Source organism: Muntiacus reevesi, chromosome 1, assembly GCF_963930625.1.
Source record: "Muntiacus reevesi chromosome 1, mMunRee1.1, whole genome shotgun sequence".
Lineage (NCBI taxonomy): Eukaryota > Metazoa > Chordata > Mammalia > Artiodactyla > Cervidae > Muntiacus > Muntiacus reevesi.
The window spans coordinates 151,966,124-151,986,889 of NC_089249.1; the positions used below are offsets into that span (position 1 = coordinate 151,966,124).

Consider the following 20,766-nt stretch of genomic DNA (forward strand, 5'->3'; position numbering starts at 1 on the left):
CCGCCACATAAAATACAGGTTACCCTGAACATGTATGTTAGCAGCGGTGAAAAAAATTATAGTTTCTGCTTTTCAACACTGACTGCTGGGGTGTAAAGTGAAGAAAAAAACCTCACACTCATGTTCACATGTATAACTCCATGGATATGTGAGCTGAGTCTTGCAAAAGAAGAGACATGCCAAGAACAAGAGTGAGCGGGAAGGAGGGTCCAGGTAGAAGACACAGCGTGAACACGAGGTGCCTGGCCTGTTCAAGGAAGTGCTAGCACAGGAACAAAATTCCTTGTGAGCATCTCTGACTCAGGATAGATTCCTAAGGCAGATTATAAAGGCAGAGACCCTCACCGTGAATTGCAAATTGCCTTATAGTTTGCTACCAGAACTGTCTGAGGGAGTCCATGTCACCAAGCATCCTCTGGCATTGCCCTTCTTTGGGATTCGAAAAAAAACTGACCTTTTCCAATTCTGTGGCCACTGCTGAGTTTTCCAAATTTGTTGACATGCTGAAAGCGGCACATTAACAGCATCATCTTTTAGGATTTTAAATAGCTCAGTTGGAATTCCTTTACTTCCACCAGCTTTGTTCATTGTAATGCTTCCTAAGGCCCACTTGACTTCACACTCCAGGATATCTAGCTGTGGGTGAGTGATCACACCATTGTGGTTATCTAGGTCATTAAGCCTGTTTTTGTATAGTTCTTCTGTGTATTCTTGCCACCTTCTCTTACTCTCTTCTGCTTCTGTTAGATCCTTACCTTTCTGTCCTTTATCATGCCCATACTTGAATGAAATGTTCTCTTGATATACGCAGTTTTCTTGAAGAGAACTCTAGTCTTTCCCATTCTATTGTTTTCCTCTATTTCTTTGCATTGTTCACTTAAGAAGGCTTTCTTGACTCTCCTTGCTATTCTCCAGAACTCTGCATTCAGTTGGGTAAATCCTTCCCTTTCTCCCTTGCCTTTTGCTTCTCTTTTCTCAGCTTTTTGTAAGGCCTCCTCAACCAGTTCGCCTTCTTGCATTTCTTTGTCTTTGGTATGGTTTCAGTCATTGCCTCCTGTACAGTATTGTGAACCTTGGTCCATAGTTCTTCAAGCAGTCTATCAGATCTAATCCCTTTAATATATTCATCACCTCTACTGTATAATCTTAAGGGATTTGATTCAGGTCATATCTGAATGGCTTAGTGGTTTTCCCTATTTTCTTCAACTTAAGCCTCAATTTTTCAATAAGGAGTTCATAATCTGAGCAACAGTCAGCTCCAGGTCTTGTTTTTGCTTACTGTATAGAGCTTCTTCATCTTCAGTTGCAAAGAACATAATCAATTTAATTTTGGTATTGACCATCTGGTGATGTCCATGTGTAGAGTCATCTCTTGTGTAGTTGGAAAAGGGTGTTTGCTATGACCAACATGTTCTCTTGACAAAACTCTGTTAGCCTTTGCCCTGCTTCATTTTGCACTCCAAAGCCAAACTTGTCTATTATTCCAGGTATCTCTTGACTTCCTACTTTTGCATTCCAAAACCCTTCAATGAAAAGGACATTTGTTTTTGGTGTTAGTTCTATTAGGTTGGTACAAAAATAACTGTGGTTTCAGACTGTGAATTTTAAACCATTATAACTAGGCTCAAACACATCTTTGTTAATTAAAATAGGAACCATTACAATCAACACATTTTTGCCAATGAGAAATAGGTTTATTCCTGTAGTGTAAAAATCTGTGCTTCAGAAGTCAATGAACTGTTAGGAAGCATTTTCTGCCTCCTGCTGGTTGTGGAAGCATTTTCCTGCAAAAATTTGTCGAGATGCTTGAAGAAGTGATAATCAGTTGACAAGAGGTTAGGTGAATATGGCAGATGAGGCAAAACTTTGTAGCCCAACTCATCCAACTTTTGAAGCATTGGTTGTGTGATTTGTGGTCAGGCATTGCCATGGAGAAGAATTGGGCCCATTCTGTTGATCAATGCTGGTTGCAGGCATTGCAGTTTTCAGTGCATCTCATTGATTTTTTGAGCATACTTCTCAGATGTAATGGTTTCTCCAGGATTTAGAAAGCTGTAGTGGATAAGATGGGCAGCAGACCACCAAACAGTGACTCTGACCTTTGTTTGTGTGCAAGTTTAGCTTTGGAAAGTGCTTTGGAACTTCTTCTTTTGTTAATTATCAGGGCTACTTCGTTTCTTTTAAGAGATTCTTGCCCACAGTAGTAGATATAATGGTCATCCGAATTAAATTCACCCATTTCCATCCATTTTAGTTCACTGACTCCTAAGATGTCGATGTTTACTCTTTCCATCTCCTGTTTGGAAGATTGGTCACGTCCAATTTACCTTGATTCATGGACCTAACATCCCAGGTTCCTATACAATATTGCTCTTTATAGCATCGGACTTCAATTTCACCACCAAACGTACCCACAACTGAGTGTCGTTCCTGCTTTGGCCCAGCTGCTTCTTTCTTCCTGGAGCTATTAGTAATTGTTCTCCACTCTTCCCTTGGACAACTTCCAACCTGAAGGGCTTATCTTCCAGTGTCATATCTTTTTGCCTTTTCATACTGTCCATAGGGATCTCACGTCAGAAATACTGGAGTGGTTTGCCATTGCGTCCTCCAGTGGACCATGTTTTGTCAGAACTGCACAATGACCCATCCATCTTAGTGGCCCTGCACAGTGTGGCTCATAGCTTCATAGAGTTATGCAAGCCCTCTTGCCATGACAAGTCTGTGATCCATGAAGAGGATCATTTTTCTATTGAGGTATTAATGTTTTTGTGGTCCATTTATTTATGCAGCAAATATTTGCTGAGTGCCTGTTATGCCTTGGGCACTCTTCCAGGAGCTAGGGACATAGCAGAGAACAAAACAGAGATCCCACCCTCCGGGGAGCTGATATTCTGGCGAGAAAACACAATGAGTGAACATGGAAGCAAGGCCAAGATTTGTAAAAACTCTTTAAAGATTGAAGATGGTAACACTTTGTTGTATAACTTCCCCAGTTTGTTTGCTTTATTATTTTATTTGTATTGTAATCTGTCTTAAAGAGCTTCTTAATTTTTTAGCTTTTGACTTTGGCATGATTTTAGGTTTATAGAAAAGTTGCAGAGTACAGAGAGTTCCCAGCTCTGCTCAACTTCCCCTGATGTTAGTAACCTACATCTAGCACATTTGTCAAAAGTAAGACATTAAATTAGTACAACAGTATTAACTAAATTGCTTCATTGGATTTCACCAGTTTTTCCACTAGTGTCCTACTTTTCTGTTCCAGAATCCAACCCAGGATACTAAGCTGCACTTAGGAAGTTCTTAGTTTTAATGAAGTAAAATATATTGATTTATTTTAATTGCTCATTCTGTTCTTAGAAGTTCTTCCACATCCTGATATCTGGTAAAATATTAATCTGTATTTTTTCTAGATATTTATGGTTTTATTTTCTAAATTATTTCTTTCTTTCAGCCATCTGGGATTTATTCTGGTGCAGCGTACATAAAGATCTAGGGCTTCCCAAGTGGCTCAGTGGTAAAGAATCTACCTGCCAAGCAGGAGACACAGGTTTGATCCTGGGTTGCAAAGATCCCCTGGAGAAGGAAATGGCAACTCATTCCACTGTTCTTGTCTGGAAAATTCCATGGACAGAGAAGCCCTGTGGGCTCCATGGGGTCGCAAAGAATCCAACATGACTTAGTGACTAAACAAAAACAACAACATAAAGATCTAGGGTTTATTTTTAAAGTTTTTTTTTAAGGGGACCATTTTTAAAGTCTTTATTGAATTTGCTACAATATCGCTTCTGTTTCATGTTTTGATTTTTTGGCTGTGAGATGCATGGGATCTTAGCACCCAATCAGGGATTGAACTTGCAATCCATGCTGTTGTTCAGTTGCTAAGGGTTGTCTGACTCTTCGCAATCCCATCGACTGCAGCACACCAGGCTTCCCTGCTTTCAAACTGTCTCCTAAAGTTTGCTCAAATTCATGTCCATTGAGTTGGTGATGCCATCCAACCATCTCATCCTCTGTCACCTTCTTCTCTTGGCCTCAATCTTTCTCAGCATCAGAGTCCTTTCCAGTGAATCAGCTCTTCACATCAGGTGGCCAAAATATTGGAGCTTCAACTTCAGCATCAGTCCCTTCAATGAATATTCAGGGTTGATTTCCTCTAGGATTGACTGGTTTGATCTCCTTGCAGTCCAAGGGACTCTCAAAAGTCTTCTCTAACACCATAGTTCAAAAGCATAGATTCTTCAGCGCTCAGCCTTCTTTATGATCCAGCTCTCACATCCATATATGACTACTGGAAAAACCATAGCTTTGACTAGATGGACCTTTGTCAGCAAAGTTATGTCTCTGCTTTTTAATACACTGTCTAGGTTTATCAAAGCATTCTTTCCAGGGTGCAAGTGTCTTTTAATTTCATGGTTGCAGTCATCATCCACAGTGATTTTGAAATCACTGCCCAACAAAATAAAATCTGTCACTGTTTCCACTTTTTTCCATCTATTTGCCATGAAGTGATGGAACCAGATGTCTTGATCTTAGTTTCTTGAATGTTGAGTTTTAAGCCAGATTTTTTACTCTCCTCTTTCACCTCCATCAAGGGTCTCTTTAGTTCCTCTCCTCTTTCTGCCATTAGTGTTATCATCTGCATATCTGAGGTTGTTGATATTTCTCCTGGCAATCTTGATTCCAGCTTGTGATTCATCCAGCCTGGCATTTTGCATAATATATTCTGCATATAAGTTAAATAAACAAGGTGACGATATACAGCTTTGATGTACCCCTTGCACTGGAAAGCAAACTCCCAACCACTGGACTACCAGGGAAGTTCCAAGATCTAGTGTTTATTTTTCTGAATAGTTGGTCAGCTATGCAGTTCTCTAGAATGGGTCCTTCCCTTCTTCACTGATTTGTGAAGCAACTTCTATCAAATATGAAATATTTAGATGTCCCAGGTTCTGTCTCCAGGTACAGGTTCTGTTACATTGATTTTTCTGCTGATGGCTGTCAGTATCTCACTGTTTTGAGAGTTGCATATTTATAATATGTTTTCACATCTGGTAGGACAGGATCCCCTCCTGCTTTAGAAGATGAAGATTATGTTAATAAGAATAATGATCCTATTTATATGCCAGGTCCTGTTTTGGGAGCCACAGATAAGATACGAATGATCAAGGAGGCCAGTCAATGGGGAGGCAGACACCTGACTAGTGCCACCAGCAGCATGCTGGAGCATAGTTAGCTATAGGGGAAGGGCCAAGGAGTCTGTCTGGAGCAGTTGCAAAAGGTTTGGTCTCTGCTTGACTGGTATAGGAATCAGCCAGAGAAGTAGGCAGGGCATTTCAGGCAGAAGGAACAGCAGTCAAAGACCCGGAGTTGGAAAAGTATGCAGCATATTTTGGGAACCATATGCAGTTGGTATTGAAGCTTGAAGTCCTGAGATGGGAGTGATGGGAAGAGGTAACACTGCATGGACAGGTGGGGCGGGGTTATGGAAGGCCTCCACTGCCAAAGGAGGTGTTCAGGTGACCTAAGGGCCCTCCTGTCCTGAAATTCTTCAATTACTGACTCTCTTTCCAGGAACATGTTCCCAGCCAACCTGGTGGAAGCCACATTCAAACAGGTGAGTGGGTCCCTGGGCGATCGAGGGTGGGCAGGCAGGGCCACCCTGGGCCTGGCTCGGCTGGTCAGTCTCCCTGTCTCTGGGGGTGGGAGGCTACAGGGGAGGGGTGGGGGGAGGACCTAGATCTTTAGAGACTCCTGTGGTCGTACCCCTGCCCTGGGTTCTGACTTTTCACAAGGAAGAATTATGAGGGGAGATGGAAGCCCCCACTGAGTGCCGGCTCCGCCCTCCATCATGCCCATGCTCACACACAGGGTCTCGCTCAGTCCTCACAATAACCCTACCCTGGGCTAGGACCAGAACAGCTCCTGGATGAGGAAACTGAGACTCAGTAGGGTTAAACGATTTGCCCAAGGCTAAATCACTAGTAAATGGCAGAACTAGTAGGTGAACCCAGGCCTGTTGGCATCAAAGCCTGTTTTCTCTTTCTTTTTAAAATAATCCTTTCCTTCTAATAAAAACAGTAATAACACTCACTGTAAAATATAAGGGAAATACTACAATAAATAAGTGAAATTCACTCAGTTGTGTCCGACTCTTTGCGACCCCAAAGACTGTAGCCTGCCAGGCTCCTCTGTCCATGGAATTCTGTAGGCCAGAATACTGGAGTGAGTAGCTGTTCCCTTTTCCAGGGGATCTTCCCAACCCAGGGGTTGAACCCAGGTCTCCTGCATTGCAGGCAGATTCTTTACTATCTAAGCCACAAGGGAAGCCCAAGAATACTGGAGTGGGTAGCCTATCCTTTCTCCAGGGGATCTTCCTGGGGTCTGATCAAACTGGGGTCTTCTGCATTGCAGGGAGGCCCAAAGCAGAGGATAAAAATCACTTGTAGTTCCAGGACCTAGCAATAGTGATAGTAGAAGTTATGCTTCTAGTCTTTTTTTTCTCTGCAGAAATGTTTTTAAAAATAGAATTAGGATCATAGTACACACACAGTGTGCATCTTGCTTTTTTCCCCCACTCCCATTATATCATGAGCACTTTACATGGTTATTAATGTTTCTTAAAAATACAAGTCATGTACGGATGTGAGAGTTGGACCGTAAAGAAGGCTGAATGCTAAAGAATTGAGGCTTTCAAGCTGTGATGTTGGAGAAAACTTTTTGAGAATCCCTTGAACTTCAAGGAGATCAAACCAGTCAATCCTAAAGGAAATCAATCCTGAATATTCACTGGAAGGACTGATGCTGAAGCTGAAGTTCCAATACTTTGTCCACCTGGGAAGAGCTGACTCATTGAAAAAGACCCTGATGCTTGGAAAGATTGAAGGCAGGAGGAGAAGTGAGTGACAGAAGATGACATGGTTGGATGGCATCACTGACTCAATGGATATGAGTTTGAGCAAGCTCTGGGAGATGGTGAAGGACAGGAAAGCCTGGTGTACTGCAGTCCATGGAGTCACAGAGAGTCAGACAGGACTGAGCAACTGAACAACAACAAAAAATACAATGCTTAGTGATGATATCATAGCCTGATGTAAGTCTAGGCTGTAATTTATTTACCTATTTCTCCTTTTGGTTGTTTACCAAAACAGCCTTGCTGTTATTCAGTCGCTAAGTAATGTCTGACTCTGTACCCCATGGACTGTAACACACCAGGTTCCTCTGTCCTCCACTATCTCCCAGAGTTCACTCAAATTCATGTCACTGAGTTAGTGATGCTATCTAACCATCTTATCCTCTGCTGCCTCCTTTTCCTTCAGCCTTCAGTCTTTCCCAGTATCAAGGTCTTTTCCAGTGAGTTGGCTCTTCACATCAAGTGGCTAAAGAAATGGAGCTTATGAATATTCAAGGTCAGTTTCCAACAACCCTGTACACCAATCTTGGTGTGCACTTCTAATAATTTCCCTTCTAAAATGTCAGTCTGTTGGTTGACTCAGTCCAATAAGCATTTCCTGATCTTCCCTGTGGTGGGCCCTGTGTTGAGGCTGGAGACACACGAGAGGTGGTTGAGAGATGGAGGAGAGGTTCCAAAATAAGGAGCTGTGAAAGCTTGAGCTAATCACTGTATCTTCCCTAACCTCTTGTGTCTTCATCTGTGAAATGAGCCAAGTAGTGGAGGGCCCTGAATGCTAGGCTAGGGAGTTTGGATATTATTCCAACAGTGATGGGCAATTACTGAAGATGTGAGAGAGAAAAAGAACATTGCTCTACTTTCTACCGCATCTGGAATGCCCTTTCTCTTTTGGCAAACCCCTGCCCATCCTTCAAGAATCAGCACCTGGCACAGAGTGTTCAAACTTGGGTGATGATGGTGGTTATGATGGTGATGGTGGTGGTAGTGATAATAGCAGTAATGGTTACAGAAGGCTTACCATGTGCCAGGCAGTACTGCCAGCACTTTACATATATCATCTCATTTAACCTAATGAGGTAAGTAACTATTAAGACCCCACTTTACAGATGAAGGAACTGAAGCATTGAAATTTTATGTCTATTTCCTGAGTGGTTCTTTTTCTCCACCCATCCCCAGAAACTTTGCTTTATTGATACTTGGTGTAGGAAGATAGGAGCCCTTGTTTGCGCTCATAGTACCTGAGGAATGAGAAGAAAAGACTTGGAAATGTCCTGGGGGCTGAGGAAGAGAGTTAGGTGACTCAGTCACTCAGTTCTCCCCAGCTGGCATCTCATCTCGTCAAGAAAGCTTGGGGCAAACTAAGCTTTCCTAACAGAAGGTCCAAGTTTCCTTCAGTGGAAGGCAGGGCTTGCTGGCTGTTAGGCAGATGGACAGTGGATGGCTGAAAGAGGATAGACAGGTGAATGGAGGTTTATCCAGGTAGATTATCTGTGTAGGAGATGGATGGATGGTTAGAGAGGGTCCCAGCCAAGTGGTGCTAGTGGTAAAGAACATTAATGCAAGAGATTTAATCCCTGGGTTGGGAAGATCCCCTGGAGAAGGGCATGGCAACCCGCTGCAGTATTCTTGCCTGGAGAATTCCATGGTCAGAGGAGCCTGGTCAGAGGGCTACAGTCCACAGGGTCTCACAGAGTTGGGCATGACTGAAGTGACTTATTACAGGTAGGTGTAACGATGCACAGAAAGAAGAGGGGAGGAGGGATGGAGGGAGGTGTGCCGGGTAGTGTGTGGATGACCGAACAAATCTCAGTTTTGTTTTTTGGTAAAATATTGATAATAACCCCTGTCGTGCCTAAGTCACAGGGTCACTGTCAATCATATAGTTCATGAGTGGATACAGATGTGCTTCCAAGATGTTCTTATTATTGTTGTTGATGTTACGCTTGGTCCTGTCCTGACTCATTCCTGGTTGGGGTGTTGCCCGCCAGTATCGCACCAAGACCACCCCCGTTATCAAGTCCCCCAAGGTGGCGTCAGAGGAGGCCTCTTCTCGGCGGATCCTCATCTATGGGGTCCAGGAGGAGAATGGCTCTCATGTGCAGAACTTCGCCCTGGACCTGACACCCCCGCCAGAGGTCGTTTATAAGTCAGAGCCTGGCACCAGCGATGGCATGAACGTGCTGGGCATCGTCATCTTCTCTGCCACCATGGGTATGTGCTGCCCACTACCCCGGGAAGCCCTGGGGCCTGGCCCTCCTTGCATTTACCCCTCCTTACATCCCGTGTCCAGTAACCTGAATAGCCTGGAGTCTCCCCATCTTCCAGGAGGTTCCTTCCTTTCCTTTTCCGAGAGAGTGACTCAAGTCCCTATTCCATTACCCAGGGGCAAGGGGGTGTCCCTAGCCCTCCCCGAGTTGGAGCTGCTGTTCCTCACTGGGAATTCCCCATCCCTGGGTGCTATTTGCCTCCAGGAGTGTTGGTCCTCCCTCTGAGAAGGCCATGCCTCTAACATTGCCAGCAGCTATTTGTTTAAAGCCCTCATTCTTCCCTTCCACCCTCAACCACAGGGCTTTCTCAGTGGCCACCTCTCTCTGTAGACCTGTCTGTGCCATTTCTGGGGGCCCGTGACCATACTCTTTCCTTTGCTGGGTCTCCAAGGCCCACCACAGGCTACTTACCATGAAGCTGGTAAAGTTTAACTTGCACAGGTCCCTTCTAAGGCCTGTATCCTTTTTCCTGTTTTAAATTTTATATTCTTTTTCTTGAAGAAGGCTCCAAACTGTGCAAGCTTCAGATCCTACAAAACCTCTGGATACGCCTCTGCCTGCAGCATCCTTCCCTTGACCACCCCCACCGACATATGCACACAGCCTTCTTCCTTCTTTGGTAGCAGTGATTTGTCACTAAGTCGTGTCCAATTCTTGCCACCCCATGAACTGTAGCCCAACAGGCTTCTCTGTCCATGGAGTTTTCCAAGCAAGATTGCTGGAGTGGGTTGCCATTTCCTTCTCCAGGGGATATTTCCAACCAAGGGTCGAACCCGCATCTCCTGCATTGCAGGCAGATTCTTTACCAACTGAGCTACTAGTGAAGTCCTCTTCCTTTTTTGGAGTCTAGGAATTCCTAACCCCTCCACAACTGTCTAGCTTGTCAGTCCCACCTCGTCTTTCTAGGTCATGCCAGGGGTCATCAGGAGCCTCACTATAAAATCCTATCAGCCCCTTCCCCACACTGCCCCAGCCCTGGGCCTAGTGGAGGGCTCTCCAGCTTCCAACCCCTACACAGGGTTTTCTTCTCAAGTGGAAATTCCCCTGTCTTCTTGGTTTCTTAGGCAGGAACTTGGGGTTACTTTATACTTTGCCCTCTGCTTTAGCTCATACCCAAATCCCACCAGGCCTGCCTCTGAAGTCTCTCCAGCCTCTGCATTTCCTTTTGCCCACTGCCCCAGCCAAGGCCATCTTCACCTCTCACCTGGTTTCTGGAAAAACTGCCCCAAGAGTCCCCTGTCCTTGTGTGTCCTCCTCACAGGGTCGTCGAGTCCCCATGTAAAGCCTCCACTGGCTCCACTGTCCTCGGAGAGGGGTCCAAACACCACGTGACCTACAGAGCCTGTGAGCTCCGGCCAGGCTGCGGCTCTCGGCCGCTCACTTCCCCAGCCGCTCTGCCTGTCGGTTCCTGGAAGGCGCCTCCCTCGGCCAGGCTGCTCCTGCCCCTCCCTCTCCGCTACACTTTTCTCATCCCTGAGGGAGCTCAGTATAAGCGTCCCATCCTGGGGAAAAGTCTAACCCCAGTCAGGTGCCCTGTGTTATTCCTTAAATGTTTGATCCAATACAACTGCCTACTTGTTGGCGTGGCTATTTAACGCCTGCGTGGCAGCTGCGTATCCACGCAGGCAGAGACAGGGCTTGGTCTCCATGTAGCCCCACAGCCACCACGTGACTGGTTAGAGCAGGTGCTTGGTAGGTGAACTTCTGGGAAAGATGGGTAGACAGGTAGATGAATGACAATGGTTAACGGAGCTCTTTTCATCCTGGTCAAAAGGCCAGGCAGGCACACAGAGGGGCCAGGACCTCAGAGACCCCAGAGTATGAGAGGATGGTGTTCGGAAGCATCCTCAGCACATCTGATAATCTGTCCCCCGCCCTGGACTTTCTTCCCCTTCCCCAGTCATCACCGCTCTCTTAGGGCTGGGAACATACCCAAAAAGGATATCTATCAGCAGAACTAAAGAAAACTCTGAGCCCCTTCGACTCATTTCGCGGTTTACTGAGCACATGTCAGTGACTATTTTTTGTGTGTCCTCAACTCTGGCCGTGCCAACGTCTCTGTGTACCCCCACCTGAGTGTGGGTGAGCACACCTGCACAGCTGGCTCCCCTCACTGCAGCCTCCTTCCCCATCTTCTCCCTGGTGTTGGGATGCGGCTGATGCTAAGGTGGCATTGGCCTTGCTTGTGGGAGGAAGCCCACTGCCACCCTACGCATCCCATGTATAGTTGCTCTAAGCCAACCAGGGCCTGTGGGTGGAACAGGGAGCTTGATGAGGAGCAGGAATAGCTCGGAAGCTGGCTCTGAGTTCAGCCAGGCTTCCACAGGCCAGGTGGACAGAGCTGGGCCCAGTGTCACCTGCCTCTCTGGCCTCTCCTGCCCACCCCCGCAGGACCCCTCCACTCCCCTTCCCTGTGGTAGCTGCTCCCCATTCAGCATGGGTTCGGGGCATCCCGGGCAGGGAAAGAGCTTGTCTCTAGGGTCCCAGAGGCCAGGATTCAGATCCTGCCCCTCACCGGCTGAGTCAGTGGATGAACCTCTTGGACACAGCAACAGTAAGCTCCGTGAAGGCAGACACAGAGTGTATTATGCTCTCCATCTTTGTGTCACCAGTGGGAGAGCAGCTGCTTGTTACTGTTCCAGGAGTGACCTAACTGTGGTTACCTGCATGACCTCAGAACCCAAGGGGAGGGTGACAGGGGCTTCGGAAAAAGCTTCATCATTCATTCCCTTGTTCATTCATTCATTCAATGATAAGTTGCCCTCATGGGTTAACTTTCTATTGGGGGAGACAGAATAATACAACAGATAAGTGTTGTAATAAGTGATATGAGGGGATCAGAAAGAGATGGGTTAAAGAATAAATGAGGAGTCTGCCAAGGGGGGTTGGGAGGGGCAGGCCTCCAGGCCAGGGCTTCAGGCATCAGGAACTGAATGGACAAAGGCCCCACCATAGCCAAGAGCTTGATGTAGTCTAGAAACGTGAAGAAGGAGTGAGTGAGGAAGGGAAAGCACGGCCAGACAGAGGCGGGAGTTAGAGACGGCCAGGTCAAGTGGGGCCTGAACCAGGGTGGGAGGGGTGGGGTGTTAGTTATGGTCTGTGTTCAGGAAAGTCGGTTGGGGGTGTTGGCAGGGAGCATTTTTATCTTTAGAAGGTGGCACATGCTGCTGGGTGGAGAGGAGGAAGAGATGGAAGCGCTGTGGGAAGGTCACAGCCCTCTCCAGCAGGGAGGCCGGGAAGGGAGGGGAAGGAGGGGGAAGCGCTGGGTGGCAGAGGCCGCTGGGTGGCAGAGGCCGCTGGGCAGCCGGCCAGGCGCGGAGATCTGTGTGTGCCCGTGCTCTGTCCGCGCCTGGCCACAGCACGCGTTGGCTCACGTGGGTGTCGTGCGCTCTGCCCCCCTCTGCCGGCTCTGTCATTTGCTGTGTCCCTGCCCCCCGCAGGCATCATGCTGGGCCGCATGGGTGACAGCGGGGCCCCGCTGGTCAGCTTCTGCCAGTGCCTCAACGAGTCCGTCATGAAGATCGTGGCCGTGGCTGTGTGGTGAGCCTCGTCGTGGGGGTCAAGGGCAGACTCCTACCCACTCCGCCCCCTTTCAGCCCTGCTCTAGGCAGCTGGAGGGACCCCGTGGTCCCAAAGAAATGAGCAGAAAGCTGGGCACAGGAGGATACCCCCAGCCCTGACCAGGCCGAGTTCCAGCCCTGGGCCTGCCATTTCTGGCCCCATCAGGCCTATTGGAGGCCAATCAAGAGCTAATCAGCCTGGTCCTGACCTCTGTTTCCCCATCTCTTGGGGCCTCATTAGCTCAGCTTTTGGAGAAAGGAGACACTGGAAGTGACAACCAGCTGCCACTCCTTGGCTCAGAGTTCAGACCTTAGGAATCTTCTAGTCCAACCCTGCACAGTGAGATAAGGAAAGGCAGAGGCCTGCCAAGGTCAGCCATAGAGACTGTCTCATTGCTGGGCTGCAATGTGGGCCTGCGGAGGAAGGCAGAAGGGTAAAGCCTGCATGGCTGGACTGGTTAAGGGGGCATTAGTGACATCATACGCCAGGTACTTGGGTACATGGTCACATTCTATCCTCGTAAGAGTCTGGGAAGGCTCAGGGCAGTCAGGCCCAGCAGTGATATAGTGCCTGGCACCTCCCACGGTCTTTGCCTGCCTGGTGCTAAGCCAGCTGCCCTGCCCACCTCAGGTACTTCCCCTTTGGCATTGTGTTCCTCATCGCTGGCAAGATCCTGGAGATGGACAACCCCACGACCGTAGGAAAGAAGCTGGGCTTCTATGCAGTCACCGTGGTGTGTGGGCTGGTGGTCCATGGCCTCTTCATCCTGCCTCTGCTCTACTTCTTCATCACCAAAAAGAACCCCATCGTCTTCATCCGCGGCATCCTCCAGGCCCTGCTCATCGCACTGGCCACCTCCTCCAGGTAGCCCTGGGCAGGGAAAGTGTCAGGGAAGAGACCACGGCGGAAAGCTATCCTTCTGTCCAGCCATCATTTGCCTGTAGCCATGGAACCATGGAAAGTGTCCATGTGACCTACTTCACAAACTTGGGGGAGGATTTGGTAACAAGACCTATTCTTGAAATGCTTGAGCCCCTACCTTCCCGAATGGCAGCAAGCCCTCCTCCACATCCCCAGAGTTCCCTCAGTCCACATGGGGGTTGGCGTCCACGTGTCAGGGGCCGGCAGAGCTGAGGAGTGATGAGTCTGCAGTCTCTGCTGCCTTTCACGGCCACGTGGTGCTTCTGGTGGAGCCAGGCCCTCTGCTCTTCAGGGACTCTGCCTGTTTACTGTCACTGGCAGGTAGCCCTGTCACAGCACTGGCAGCGTCTTTAGACAGTGGGAATTTGAGTCATGATTCCATTACCCACTAGCTCTGTGACTGCGGGCAAGTCACTCCACCTCCCTGGGTGGTGAGATTAGTTTCCTCATGTACAGACCGGGGATCACTGTGGCCTCTGGCATGTAGAGTTGCTGTGTGATTAATGGAGATAACCCACTAAGGCCATTCTGGGCTTGGTGAAGCAACACCTGACCTCAAGCATCCCAGACCGCAACTGAGTGCAGAAGACCCAGGGAGATGAAGTCATGCAAACTCTGCTATTGAGAGAGGAGAAGGGAAGGAGGCGGTCACTTACTGGGCATCTAACCCTGTGAAGAAAGAGTGGTTCTCCCCATAGTGAGTGTCCAAGCTCTACACGGAGGAAGTCACCTAAACTTAAGCCCATGTCTCTGGCCTTAAAGGCCTGGCTCTTCTGTCCATCCCTGACTGCCTTCTCTTCCCTAGGCCTCAGTCTCCCAGTCTGTAAAATGGGAATAAGGGCCACCACAGACCTCCTTCCACAGCAGCCACATAACCTGCCCGTGGCAGCAGAAGTACCTCATGCAGGACTCAGGAGGAGCAGAACCAGTGAGGAAAAGTCCTAGAAGCCTTGTCTGGGAACCCCACCCAGGGCAGAGGGAGGAGGCGAGAGGGAAAGATGAAGCCCCAAGCAGCTGCTGGCCCCCATGTCACTGGTTAAGCCCTACCAGCACTGGCAGCCCTCACTGTTTCCTGTTAGCAGGAACCACAGCCTCGTGTCCAGCATGCCTGGGGCCCATGAGGGGCTCTGGCAAGTGTATCTGGGCCTCTCAAGCAGTGACCTGTGGGGGAGTAAGGGCTGTGGGGCTACGCAAACCTGAATTTCAGGCCCAACACTGCTACTGGGAGCTCAGTAACAACACAGCTACAAGAGCAAGGGCTACCATTGGTTGAGTACCTACGATGGGTGCTTGCTAAGTCTCCAAATCGTGTCCGACTCTTTGTGATCCTATGGACTGTAGCCCACCAGGCTCCTCTGTTCACGGAATTCTCCAGGCAAGAATACTGAGTGGGTTGCCACGCCCTCCTCAAGGGGATGGGATCAAACCTGGGTCTCCTGCATTGCAGGCAAATTCTTTACTGTCTGAACCACCAGGGAAGTGAAGTGAAAGTCGCTCAGCCACATCTGACTCTTTGTGACCCCATGGACTATGCAGTCCATGGAATTCTCCAGGCCAGAATACTGGAGTGGGTAGCCTTTCCCTTCTCCAGGGGATCTTCCCAACCCAGGGTTCGAATCTAGGTCTACCACCTTGCAGGCAGATTCTTTACCAGCTGAGCCGCAAGGGAAACCACCTACAATATGTAGACACTATTCTAAGCAATCTCTTGTTGAATCCTCCTAATAGCTCCGTAGTATACCGATTGTTTGGGACAAGGAAACTATGGCACGTACAGGTTGAGGAAGGGCCAAGGCCACTAAGTTAGTGGGAAGCTGGAATCTGAAGCCAGTGCTCCCACCCAGAGCCCTGCTGTTGACCACTTCATCTCCACTTTGCATGGTCAGTCGTTTGACGTGGCCCCTCCTCCCCTCTGGACTTCATTTCTTCACCTGTTAAAGGAGCTCAAAACCTTCCTAGCAGGAAGCCATGAGATGTAAAGTGCAGCGCCTGGCACATAGTTAGATGCTCTGCTGGTGGTCACTCCCTTCCTGACCAGTGTTCACAGGGGGTCTCTAAGGTCCTGAATCTGGGCAAGTCTGGCCACATGACCATTTTAAAAGCCCCTTCAGTCTGTTCTCCACCCTAGATGGGCCAGCTGCCTGGCACTGGGGGCAGGGGGAGCTTCTGTTACTGACCATCTGGCAACCTGGGGGCCCTGACCATCTTGGAGGAGGGTGATGGCAGACACTGGCCCTTCTATCCACAGCTCCGCCACACTGCCCATCACCTTTAAGTGCCTGCTGGAGAACAACCACATTGACCGGCGCATTGCTCGCTTCGTGCTGCCCGTGGGCGCCACCATCAACATGGATGGCACCGCACTCTACGAAGCCGTGGCTGCCATCTTCATTGCCCAGGTCAACAACTATGAGCTGGACTTCGGCCAGATCATCACCATCAGGTGAGCTCCTGACACCCTGCATCCGGTGTGGATTGGGGGCGGCTGCTCTGGAAGGGCTTTCGGGAGTCTTGAGCTCCCATATCTCATGTGGTCTCTGAGGCCCAGAGAGGGCAAGGGGCTCATTCCAGGTCACACAGCAAGTCAGTGCTGGGGTCTCATGATTCAGGGCACCAGGCTCCTTCCCCAGTGCCACCCTGCAGATAGGGAGCTCTGAGCAACCTGGGAAGCTAGGGCCCAGAGGAGAGCCTGCAGTGGGAACATGCATAGCAGGCAGGACACTGCAGGTAGGCACAGGGCAAGCAGAGGCCAGAGGTGGGACTGAGGACAGCGGAGGGGCTGCTGGTGTGGCTGGAACTGGGGGAAGGTGCTAAGTGAGGACAGAGGTGAAGGGGAAGGCCTCACATGCCAGCCTGAGGGTGCAAGTCTCACCCTAGGGACCCAGTGCCAGAGGACGATGGGAACCTACAGTGACAGTGGCCTGCCAGGCTCCTCTGTCCATGGGATTTTCCAGGCAGGAATACTGGAGTGGGTTGCCATGCCCTCCTCCAGGGAATTTTCCCAACCCAGGGGTCAAACCCAGACACAGGGCTTTCCACAGACTTCTTAGGATGTTCTGCTGAGCCTGTGGGACCACAGGACCTTGGGCAGAGAGAGGCATGCCCCTGCCCCAAGAATGCTCTGCTGTGGCATTCCTAACAATGCCTGCTCCACAATGCTGTCCCCAGAGGCTCTGGCATTCTGGTCTCCTCCTTGGGTTCAGGGCCAAACACCACTCCCAACCCTCTCCTGCAGCATCACGGCCACCGCAGCCAGCATCGGGGCAGCCGGCATCCCCCAGGCCGGGCTCGTCACCATGGTCATCGTGCTCACCTCCGTGGGGCTTCCCACCGATGACATCACCCTCATCATCGCTGTCGACTGGGCTCTGTGAGTGGGGTTCCCCCACCCTCTCCTGTCCCCTGGGAGGCAGGCACTCACAGTGGACCCGGGAGCTGCCATGGTTTGGTACAGTGGGTACTCATTGACACCTGCCCAGCTGGATGACTTGCGGAGCCCGGTTTTCAAAAGTGAAAACCTAGGATCCCTTGTTCAAAAACTACAGAGAATTTCAGGAGGGTGGGAGCAGAGCATTAGCCCAAGCCCTTTGACACACAGGCCCTGAGGCACCACACATTCACATGCCTCATCACCCACTTCAGCACCGCCGGGGGGTGCTGGGCCAGGAGGACCAGGAAGGCACCCGTCCCGTGAGCACTGCCCTCTCCCATATCCCCTTACAACAGAGGGCCTGCCGCTCACCGCCCACCTTGGCCCACCAGGGACCGTTTCCGCACCATGATTAATGTGCTGGGTGATGCACTGGCTGCCGGGATCATGGCTCACGTCTGCCGGAAAGACTTCGCTCAGGACACGGGCGCCGAGGTGAGCACACCGTCTCCCTCCAGCCAGGCTGCTCAAAGGCCCAAGGGTGAAGCCAGGAGTGGTGGGCAGGGCAGCACATCAGCTACCCACCAGCTGGGCAGCCTTCCACCGATCCCTCCACACCTTGGTCTCCTCACGGGCACCCGGGTGGCAGATTCCTCTAATAACTGATTGTTGGACATCCACCATGGCTGGTGGTGAACACAGGCAGCATCCTCAGGGAGACATACCCCAGTGTCCTGTTGACAAGGCCAGTGTTCACATGTCTGCTGGGAGCTTCATGGTCCTCAGCGCTCCTTCAGTAGCCACGTGTAGTGGCTGTCCCACTCCGTGGGGAGGATGCTGAGGCTCAGGCAGGGGTGCTGCCCACTCCCACACTGGATCCCAGGGGGCAGGTGCCTCCTCTACTAAGACAGTCCCAGGAGGCAGGACAACTTGGAACTGGAGCCCAGAGAGGCCCTATGACCTAGCAAGTTCTCACAGCATGTCTGTAGGAAAACCAGACTGTCCCCAGCCCTTTGTTTGTCCAGTCCTCCCTACTGTCTATCCTCAGTCCCTCCTGCTGCTGCCAAGACCTGTTTCCTCTCCCCAGAAACTGCTGCCCTGTGAGACCAAGCCCGTGAGCCTCCAGGAGATCGTGGCGACCCAGCAGAATGGCTGTGTGAAGAGTGTGGCTGAGGCCGCAGAGCTGACCCTTGGCCCCTCCTGTCCCCACCACGTCCCCATCCAGGTGGAGCAGGATGAGGAACCAGCCACTGCCAGTCTGGACCACTGCACCATTGAGATCAGCGAACTCGAGACCAACGTCTGAGCCCCAGGAACTGCAGGGCCTGGGGGAGGCCTCCAGGGTTAGGGGCCAAGGGCAGGATCTCAATTCACTACTTTCCTGAGCACAAGGGCCAGGCTAACACTATCTCCCCACCCTTGAGGGTCCAGAATGGGCTCCACTTGATGGAAAGTGGAGTGTCAGAAAGGGGAAAGACTGCATGTAGGGGTCCCAACTGGAGAGTTACAGGCAGGTGTAGCCTGAGCCCCAGCAGTGACATTTCCACTGGGCTGGCCTGTGAGGGTGGCAGGCAGGGGTATGGTCTCCACTTGCTGAATCACAAAGTTGAGGCTCTGAGAGCTGAAAACACTTGCCCCAGGTCTCAGAACAAGTGATATCAGGACTAGGATTCTAGTTCAAGGCTTTCAAGCCCTGGCCACTCCCTGCCAGAGGACAGAGATGCCTGCAGGGCCAGATGCTGAGAGGGATGCTCTGACCCCTCCAGAAGTCCCAGAGCCACCACTGCTTTCAATTTATGAAGATATAGCAATGTCCTGGTTCTGCCCCAGCTGTGTCCCAGTCCAGGCCTGCCCCCACCCGGCCCCATAACACGTGGCCTCAGACCAACAGCTCTCCCCAAGGACGGGCCCAGCCTAAAGCCGAGACCCACTGCCTTCCATGTGCCACAGCCAGTCCCATCTCCTGACCTAGCAGTTCTGTCTCATAAAGCTCATCTGATGTGGAGATGAAGATGTATTCACCAGAGCTGCAGGGCCCCTAGAAACCCCCGGGCTAGTCTCCCATTGGACAGGTGAACCAGCCAGGATTGGGGACACAGACTCACCTGGGATGTTTCAGTCAAGCTGCCCAGATGGCCCTGGGGTCAGCATTCCCTCCACCCCCTGCTCCAAAGCCCATGTGATGAAGAGGAGTTAGATTTTCTATTCCTTTCTGTGTTTGCAAGTTCAGTGATAACTAAATAAAGGTATTTTGTTTTTCAAGTCTTGTGGGCTTAGTGACCATACCCAAACCAGCATTTCTTTATGGGGTTAATACAGGCAAAGTGCAGACTTGCTTGTCTGGGCAGTCTGAGTACAGACGGGGCTGTCCAGGAAGCCGGAATGTAAACAGCCTAGTCTGCAGCGCTGGAGTGTAGACAGGTCTGTCTGGGCTGTCAGTGTGTGGATGGGCCTGCCTGGGCAGCCAGAGTGCAGATGAGCCTGTCCTGGTGGCCAGAGTGAGGACAGGCCTGCCTGAGCCATTACATGCAGGAAGCAGAGCACACACTGGGCTGCCCAGGGGCCTGTCTGGGAACCACGGTGTGGGCAGACCACTCTGCTCATAGCCTGGGCTCTACAGTCAGGGCCCTGAGGTCAGTCCTCACAAAAGAAACACATTTCCTCAGCCAGCCTGGCTCCCATCGGTGAATGTTTTGCTTTAAACAGGGGGTGTGCCCGAGAAGTTTTCAGACTCCCCTTCCCTCGCTCTCCTCAGCCTCACCGTGTCTCCAGGAGGCTTGCAGAGGAGACGGAAGACCCAGGCCACACAGTCTGCTCTGGATGCACTTTGGGGAGAAGATACAGCCCCAGGGTTTTGCACCATGGAGCCTGTGAAGCTGGGGGAGAGGATGAGCCTCCCAGGGTCAGTCAGAGAATCAGGAGTGTGATCAGTCCTGAATATTCAGTGGAAGGACTGATGCTGAAGCTGAAGCTCCAAATACTTTGGCCACCTGGTGCGAAGAGCTGACTCATTGGAAAAGACCCTGATGCTGGGAAAGACTGAACGCAGGAGGAGAAGGGGGTAACAGAGAATGAGATGGTAGGACGGCGACATTGACTCAACAGATGTGAGTTTGAGCAAACTCCAGGAGACAGTGAAGGATGGGGAAGCCTGGCGTGTTGCAGTCCGTGGGATCGCCAAGAATCGGCTGAACAACAACGATCACCTTCCTCCCAGGCCCCACTCCTGAACTACCTCCATCTTCCTCCCAGGGTTATGGTCTGAAGAGTCCAGGAAGGGCCCTAGGCTCCCCCTCCCACCATAGGGCTAGAGGCTGTCGAATCCACCTTGGGAGCATCCTTCCTTCCTTAAGGCCTAATCACCTGTGACGGATCAGATGTCCAGCTATCGTAACTCTCCCCATGGTGTGGCCTACCTTACTGTCCACCGTCCTGTGGCACATCTCTCTGTGCAATGGCATCTGCTTCACACGGGTGAGGAAGCTGCTCTTTACCGGGCTCGACAGTAAAGCAGTGGCAGCATGCTTGCACACCTCCAGTGGCGCACTACTTCCAGGGCTACCACTTCCGGGGCATGCGACCCACTGTGGGGCAGCTCTGCCTGGAGACGTTCTTTGCTTTGAGCTGGGGGCTGCCTTCTTCTGGCCCAGCTCTGGCCCCGCTGGTGATGGTGACACACTGGGCTAGCCTGCCACCTCTGGGCAAGCCTGCAGGGACCAGGGCCCTGAGGTGGGCTC

At 50.7% G+C, this 20,766-nt stretch overlaps 1 protein-coding gene across 5 annotated transcripts in view; it reads left to right on the forward strand.

Annotated features, from left to right (window-relative positions):
- The window catches only part of SLC1A7 (solute carrier family 1 member 7), a 32,616-nt gene extending 13,361 nt beyond the window's left edge, over window positions 1–19,255 (forward strand). For 2 of the 5 annotated variants that reach the window (XM_065912841.1, XM_065912857.1), the window contains exons 3-10: window positions 5,572–5,614; window positions 8,899–9,121; window positions 12,618–12,717; window positions 13,369–13,602; window positions 15,908–16,102; window positions 16,895–17,029; window positions 17,386–17,524; window positions 18,117–19,255. In XM_065912841.1, coding sequence (XP_065768913.1) covers window positions 5,572–5,614; window positions 8,899–9,121; window positions 12,618–12,717; window positions 13,369–13,602; window positions 15,908–16,102; window positions 16,895–17,029; window positions 17,386–17,524; window positions 18,117–18,335 — 1,288 coding nt within the window. In that variant the 3' untranslated portion in view covers window positions 18,336–19,255. The remainder of the gene's footprint in view (window positions 1–5,571; window positions 5,615–8,898; window positions 9,122–12,617; window positions 12,718–13,368; window positions 13,603–15,907; window positions 16,103–16,894; window positions 17,030–17,385; window positions 17,525–18,116) is intronic. The other 3 variants (XM_065912864.1, XM_065912871.1, XM_065912850.1) reach the window with 3 other exon arrangements.
- The last annotated feature ends 1,511 nt before the right edge of the window (window positions 19,256–20,766 follow it).